The sequence below is a fragment of the Telopea speciosissima genome, chromosome 9 (genome assembly GCF_018873765.1).
Source record: "Telopea speciosissima isolate NSW1024214 ecotype Mountain lineage chromosome 9, Tspe_v1, whole genome shotgun sequence".
Taxonomy (NCBI): domain Eukaryota; kingdom Viridiplantae; phylum Streptophyta; class Magnoliopsida; order Proteales; family Proteaceae; genus Telopea; species Telopea speciosissima.
In genome coordinates, this window is record NC_057924.1 from 54,210,190 (window position 1) to 54,218,319 (window position 8,130).

Consider the following 8,130-nt stretch of genomic DNA (forward strand, 5'->3'; position numbering starts at 1 on the left):
CCTGCAATGGAATCCCAAACCAGTCAAAACCATTGAAATGGTGAATGTAGATTATATCTCGATTAGTACCCTCAACATTCTTAATTGCCAGTGTATGATAACACCTTATCGTTTTATCTTTATTATGGCGGACATAAGCTGTAATATCTAGATTTAGATCAGCATCTTGACCAATCGTTTGGAACATTGAATGTAATTCCAAAACAATGCACAGAATTAACACCTTATTATACATCCCATCATTAGCAATCAAGGAATATCTATTTTGCCGTGACTGGTTGGGTAAAAGTGTTCCCTGCAAATCAATGGAACGGTAAGGAGATGTCAATCATCAAAGTATTAAAGTAATTGGCAGAGCTTCTAATAGTTTCAATTTGAATTTGATCGAGTAGGGTAAAAATACAACCTGGCCAAGTAGCTTCCTTGGAGTACGTGTCATTTTATAGCATCTTCGTGCATTCAATTCTTCCAAGGATTCTGTTCGTTCGAGGCCTCGAATGGCCACCAGCTCTTTGCAACTCTCAAGACATAATATCCTCAAATTTTTCTGCCTTGATAAATCAGGTAGTCGTACCAATGAATTGCAATGTTTACAATTAAGTTGAATTAAACTTGAGGGAAGTTCCGGGAGGTATTCCAACTCCCTGAATTTATCAAATAATGCTCTCGAGTGTGACTCAGGAAATGACGCCCCTTGTAGAGTCACTCTCTGTCTCTTCGAAATGTCTAACTCCACTAAATTCTGGAGCATTGAAAAATCTTCAGGAAATTTTGAAATACCGGTTTCTCTCAAGTTAATGATACGCAAACACCTCATTCTCCACATTGATCTTGGTAGCTTCACTAGATCATTGCATTCCCCAGCATCTAATACCTCAAGCTTCTCCAACAGACCAACACTATTGGGCAATGCCTTAATTCTTGACCAATTCAATTTCAGCTCAACCAAAGATTTTAGATCTCCAATAGACTCAGGCAACTCCTCCAATGACCAACACTTACTAAGAATAAGACTTTTTAGCTGACTCAACTGCCCAATGGACTCGTCTAACTTAACTAATGAATAGCAGCATCGAAGATCTAATCGCTCCAGGTAAGGAAACCATGAAAAGTCTGGGGACTTGGACAGATATCTACATTCACTCAAATCGAGAACTTCCAACTTTTTGAACCGCTGTCAAACAAAGAGAAAACATTAAACATTACAGCAATCCATAAAAATTAATAATGAAATGAGAATAACAAAATCAAATATTATACCTTATTTTTATCTTGAGGGCTGATATTCCAAGCTTGTTTAATATTGCTCATCGAAAGGTCAAGATAAACTAGTCTCTCATGACGAAAATTGGTTGGTAGAATATCCCAAGGGCAGTTCTTCCACCTGAGCCATCTTAACGCAAAAGGAAGGCACGAAAACTCACCCCTGAATTTTGCTGAACTAATTTCGAGAAATCTTAGCTTGGACATCACCTCAAAGTGTTTACGATCTAGATAAACCCCATCTGGATAAACACTTGTTAAGTTAGATGGAAGGATCATGCCTTCCAGGTCAGTTCCCTACAAAAGAAATAAACCAAAGTAAATTGAAATTGGACACCATAATCCAAAATTAAAAAAATGGGCAGTGATAAGGGTGTAACCCATAGCATTTGGTGTCTTTTTAGAGGCAATGGAATGCACCTAAATCACTGCCAAAAAAATTTTAGAATGTAAAGTGTCACACTCTATATTTTTGTTGTACTTGAGAGAGAGGCATGTGCTTAGGCCTTACCTTGTGTCCATCTAATACTTCCAAGATTTCGTCATGACACCATAACCTACTACGCTTAACCGGCTCCATAAGATTTTCTTCCTTGACAATGTTCCTTCCCATGTCACGGATTTGTTCATGCATCCTCAAGTAACAACCATCAAATTTTAGAAGGGACATTGTAATTAATCTGTGTATTGCAGATTCAGGATGATATCCACAAGCTTCCCATATAGTAATTATTGTTTCTTTCTCCCATCCAATGAAAAAGCATGCAGCATCAAGAAATATGGCTTTTTGATAACCATCTTGTAGATTATCATAGCTTATTTTCAACCTTCTTTGGACTTCTTCATGCGGAATTTTTTTCCACTTTTGTAATGTACTTTTCCACACTTTTTTGCTTCTTACGTTCGATAGGTAAGACCCCAGTAACTCTAGAGTCAAAGGCAACCCATCCGAATAGACTGCCACACTATGTGCAAATTGCATAAAATCTTCAGGTGGTCGGTCCATTGAAAAGGCATGTAAACTAAAGAGTTGAAGAGATTCCTCATAGTTGAATAGTTGAGGCCTGTAGATTTTAGCTTCTTTAATTTTAGCCATATTCAAAATTAGTTCGTCTCTGGAGGTGATTATGACCCTACTTCCTTTACCAAACCAGCTGAGTTCACCAACCAAAGCATCCACCTGTTTTTTATCGTCCACATCATCAAAAACAAGAAGAACCTTTTCTCTACAAAGTCTTTGTTCTATCCCTTTTTTTCCTCTATGATAATCAGCTATGTCAATGTTTCTTCCAAGAATATCTTCAAGAAGTTGCTTCTGCAAAGATGCTAGACCCATGCATTGTGCCGCTCGTTCTCTAACGTCTGGAAGAAAACTATGCTTATTGAAGTCCAAATGGATCCTATTATAGATAGCCTTGGCAATAGTTGTCTTCCCAATGCCACCAATACCACAAATTCCCACGAACTGAACATCATAGGAATCAATATCTAATAAAGATATTAATTTATTTACATGGAAATCTATTCCAATGCGGTATTTACATTCAACCAACTGGGTGCTACTGATCAAATAATTTCGAACCCTTCTGACAACTAATTCAACTAGCTTTGCTTGATCTCTGCAATCAATTTATATCAAAAGTAAAACCACAATAACAACTAATGTGATGAAAATACATAGTAATAAAAAAAGTACGGTTTTTTATGGAATGGAAAGTAGTTAGAAATAAACAGTAGTGAGAATTCTGTACGAGTACAAATTGGAAATATACACCCTTGTATACAGATTAGGGGTATTTAGCTCATATGTGTTTGCAGCTAAAATATAAACATAAATACCATTGGAGTGATAACAGACCATCAAGACAATCTAAGTTACTCGTTTGTTCCAATACTAAGTGACTTAGAGGTATTAAAAACTTTGGGGAAATTGCCCAGACTGCTAAATAAGAAACTTAATTACAAGGTAAGTAGGTTAAAAACTTGTTTTACATCTATAAGTTTCAATTTTAAAAAAAATTATCTAATCCCCAAAGTTAGTTATTGGTCATGGGTTCCAAGAAAAAATAATTGAACTTCCCAAAACGCCCCAACACTTTATCTTCTCTCTTCATTTTTTATTTTTAAAATTTTTATTTAATTCTTCAATTTTTAATCACATATGTGGGACCCACCACCACCTCCTCCTCCTCCTTTCTTCCCCGCACAAGGCTGCACCATCCGATCACTGCAACCCCGCAATTCCTCTCCCGTTCTCAGTCTCTCTTCCCCCACCTACAACAAATTATTATCATCTCCAATTCACGGGCACCTCCAATTCCTCCAATTCCTCTATTAGGGGGAGTGGATCCCACCTTGGGCAGTGTTTTCAGGCAAGGTGTAAGGTGGTCATTCCCGCCCCCTATGTGAGGAATTGGAGGAATTGGAGGGAGCAGCGAATTGGAGGGGATAACGATTCACCCACAAGACCCCCCTCCCTCTCCCATTCTCAGTCTCCACTCCCTCTCAACCCCGTCACATCCCCTACTTTCCTGCCCTCCCCCGTCACCCCTGTTTGTCATGTTCTTCATACTATTGGAGAAATCAAAGAGAAATTGAATTGAAACTTGCCAAACTCAACTTGGATGAGATGCTGAAATTTGTCTAGACTCAAAGATTGAATCCATTGGCTTATGAAAAGTCAGTATATGGTTAAATTGATTTTGCAGATGACTTTTTGTGGTCTTATGGCCACGAACATTAATAGATCTTGGTTGCATACCCAACATTTTTCCCTAAATATAGTTTCCTTTTTGCAATTATGTGTTCACTACTACACTAAAAAATGAGTTTTAATCGTTAATCCTACTCATCATGATTAAACATTTTTTGTGGCTATGAACAAATTATTAAAGCTTATAAATCAAACTATATATTGGGAAAGAAAACAAATTAAGGGAAGGAAGTAAAGGACGGAAGTATATATGTTAATGAAATAAATTTGTGGAATTGAAACTCACCCATTTGCGTCGTCCTTGAGAACATATCCCTTCAGACTACCTACCAATTGCAAAGCTTTCCTCCAACCCTCTACGATTTGGGGCTTAAAATTCTTCTCATGTTTCCGAAATGGTCCCTTAAAGCTTCCGGTCTGATTCCGAACATCCGATGGTTCAACATCGAGGAATACGGGGAGGACTAATTGAACGTTGGCTTGGTGGCAATGGAGTACCTTAGAAAGTTCAAGGAGGCACCATTTGCTTGAAGCATAGCCTTTGGAGAAGACAGGGATACAGATTTTGGAGCCTTGGATCGCCCTAAGGAGGGCTGGGCCAATGGCTTCTCCAGTCCACAATTCTTCGTTATCAATAAAAACATTGATTCCTTTGTTCTTCAGAGCATAGTCAAGGAAACCAGTGAAGTTTTTGCGAGTGTCTTCACCCCTGAAGTTGAGAAACACATCGTAATTAGAAGATCTGGATGAAGAGGCAGAGGAGGAGGAGGAAGATGCCTCGATCAATTCCGCCATGAGACTGCAGTACTACTTGCAATACTAGGAATTGCAGAGATGTTCAAAAGGGCTTTCTTCTTATCAGGAGCTTACTTGCAATACTAGGAATTGCAGAGATGTTCAAAAGGGCTTTCTTCTTATCAGGAGCTTTCTTGGTGCCAAATTGATTCCATGAGGAAAGTATCAGGCAGCTTCCAAGGAGATAAATTGTGAAAGCGCGTGGGTTCCACTCGCTCGACCCAAAAGGACCTTTCTTTTGTTATACGGAGACTAACCATAGCAGTAGACCTCATCTGGAACTTTCATGGTGGCCAAATTGATTCCACGAGGAAAGTAACAGGCAGCTTCCAAGAATTAGAAATTGGGAAAGCGTATGGGTTCCTCCACTGTGGAAAGGAAAGCCTGACCTGACCCTTCAGGTCAGTCACCGATGGGGACTGCTACTGGAAATTATGGTTTCTCTGTTATCAGAAAAACAATAACACAGAAATCTTGGTTTCCTTAACATTTGATTTTGAATGTGTAGAATTATCTTGGGGCAACCTTTTCTTTTAGTTTTTTTTTTTTTTTTTTTTTTTTTTTGGGGGGGGGGGGGGGGGTGGGAGATGCCGGGGTGATCTTAGTTTTGTAAAGTTATGGAATATTTTTTGGTTATTGGGAGCTTTACATATATAATTGATAGAAGGGGGGGGATCGAACCGGGGAGGGGATAAGATACCAGCCAAGAGACTCGAACTCGAGACTTCTTGGTGAGCATGGGCATGAAGCGCACCACGGCTCACCAACTGAGCTAAACAGTTGTTGGTAAGTTATGGAATATTGATCAATATAGTCATTACCGTTCCAGTAACGCGTTGTATTGGTACTCTGTCTCCTTATGTATTTAGACTTCTTATTGTTGTAATCCACATGTGATCATAACAGTTTCTATTGTTATCACATGTGGAATCTCAATCCCCATAGGACTCCCATAGGACTCTCTTCTATTTATACACATCTATTGTAATCACAGTACTTTCAAGTTATACAATACAAACCATTACATTACAATCTGGTAATCAGAGCCTTTTAGCTCAAACAAGCAATTTTTTTTTTCTTCTGATCTACTCTATATCTTCCTCATCCAAGTCTATTGCTGCTGCCATGGCCGAAGGCGGCCTTACTGAGGATGTGTCTTCTAGGGCTATTCCCCCTCCATCCTCAACTCCATCTCTTGGATCTCCTTCTCTCCACCACGCCCATCACTATATCTTGGTGAAGGTAACATCGAAGAACTATCTCTTTTGGCGTGTCCAACTAGAACCATTCCTTGATGGTCAAGGTTTATTTGGTTATCTTGACAACACCATCCCCTGTCTGACAGATCCTGTTGATGCTCTCACATGGCATCGCCAAGATTCCCTGATTCACAGTTTACTAATTGCATCTCTATCTGAGGAGTTGTTTCCTTTGATTCTTGGTAAACACACGAGCAATGAAATCTGGGATTCTCTCCATACAGCCTATTCCTCTCCTTCAGAGAGTCATCTTATGTCCCTCAATATGGCTATGCAAGACCATCAACAACAACCGGATGAATCTGTATCCACTTTCCTCAGTAGTGCCAAATCGATCTCTGAGGAATTGAGTGCCACAAGCAAGCCTCTTCGCCCAAGTGCCTTTCAACATGCATGTCTATCGTGGATTAAAGACTGATTTCAGTGATATTGTCTCCTCTGTTCTCTCGCATACTACACCCATTGCGTATGATGATTTGCATTCGATCGATGCTATTGAGTCATGAATTTCATCATGGCACCAAGCTGTCCAAGCTCTCTCTTGCGGATTCTTCCAAGCCTGTCGGTTCTCCATCAACACTGAATGTCCAACACACCACCTCCAACCCTGACTCACGGTCTTTTCCATCTAGCCGTGGGGGTGGGGTTCCTTACCGTGTCCATGGAGGCCGAGCTACTCTAACCGTGGTGGTGGACGCTCCTTCAACCAAAGGCAGTGGTGTCACTGGTGCAACCGTGACACCCATGACACAACTCAATGTTTTTCCCCCTGGCCATCAACCCTACTGCCCCCAATCCCCATTCCATCACCAAACCTACACCACTCCTACTACCCATTGCACCCAATATCAATGAACTCCCAACCCACCTCTTTCCCGCTCCCCCATATCCCCCAAATCCCCATCTCACATGGTACCCGGATACTACAGTAACCCAGCATGTCACGCCTAACCTAGATTCATTATCATTCTAGAAACCGTACACTGGTTCAGACACGTTATAGGTTGGCAATGGTAAGGGTATTCCTATCTCTAATGTTGGATTCACCTCTTTTTTCTCTCCATCTTCTGATCATCAATTTCTTTTATCTGATGTTCTACATGTCCCCTCTAATTCCAAGCCATTACTTTCTTTACATCACTTTGCTAAAGACAATGATGTTTATTTTGAGTTTCACCCCTCTTGTTTCTTTGTGAAGGATCGGAGAAGCAACACCATAATTCTGTTCGATCCGAGTGATGGTGGCCTCTACACTATTTCTCCTTCCATGGGCTCTTGTCCTGCTGCTTTCATTACTTCTCACACCTCTCTTGATGGATAACATCGTCGTCTTGGACATCCTCACACTCAACTACTTCGCCAAATTGTTCGTGATTATAATTTACCATGTCAATCCTCTTGTCTTAGCTCTTTGTGTTCTGCCTGTTAGCTTGGCAAGCCTTGTCATAAGCCTTTAGGAGAGACATTCTCTCACAGTTTCTTTCCGTTGGATTTAATTCACAATGATGTTTGAGGACCTTCCCACACCCCCTCCTCTAATGGCTATCGTTTCTTTGTAATTTTTGTGGATGATTACTCTAAATATATTTGGTTTTATCCTATGATTCGTAAGTCTGATGTTTTTAGTTTATTCTTGAATTTTAAAAAATTGGTTGAAAGGCAATTCTCTCGTAAGATTAAGTCTGTCCAAACAAACTGGGAAGGGGAATTTCGCTCTCTCTTCAACTTCTTTCTTTCTCTTGGTATTTCCCATCGCATTTCTACCCCTCACACCCATGAACAACAAGGTATTGTCGAATGCCACCAATGTCACATAGTAGAAATCGGCCTATCCTTACTGGCCCATAGTGCAGTCCCTCGGATTTATTGGCACTTTGCCTTTGAATATGCGTGTTTTTAATCATTCGCTTAACTTCTCGTGCCTCAAATAATATTTCTCCCTTCCAACTCCTATTTCATCGCCCCACTGACTATTGATTCTTATGTGTTTTTGGCTGTCTCTATTTTCCTTACCTTCACCCATAAAATACTCATAAAATTGACTTTCGTTCCTGTCCTTGTGTTTTCCTAGGCTATAGCCCTAATCATCTAGGTTATCGT

The 8,130-nt window shown here is 40.1% G+C and overlaps 1 protein-coding gene across 1 annotated transcript; it reads right to left on the reverse strand.

Moving 5' to 3' along the window:
• Nucleotides 1-677: 677 nt before the first annotated feature.
• LOC122639104 (disease resistance protein RUN1-like) lies at nucleotides 678-4,771 on the reverse strand. The gene is made up of 5 exons (XM_043831938.1): nucleotides 4,263-4,771; nucleotides 1,775-2,882; nucleotides 1,261-1,560; nucleotides 813-1,174; nucleotides 678-759 (listed from the first exon to the last, which is right to left on the reverse strand). The coding sequence occupies exons 1-5, from the start codon at nucleotides 4,769-4,771 to the stop codon at nucleotides 678-680; spliced, it is 2,361 nt and encodes a 786-aa protein (XP_043687873.1).
• Between the last annotated feature and the right edge of the window lie 3,359 nt (nucleotides 4,772-8,130).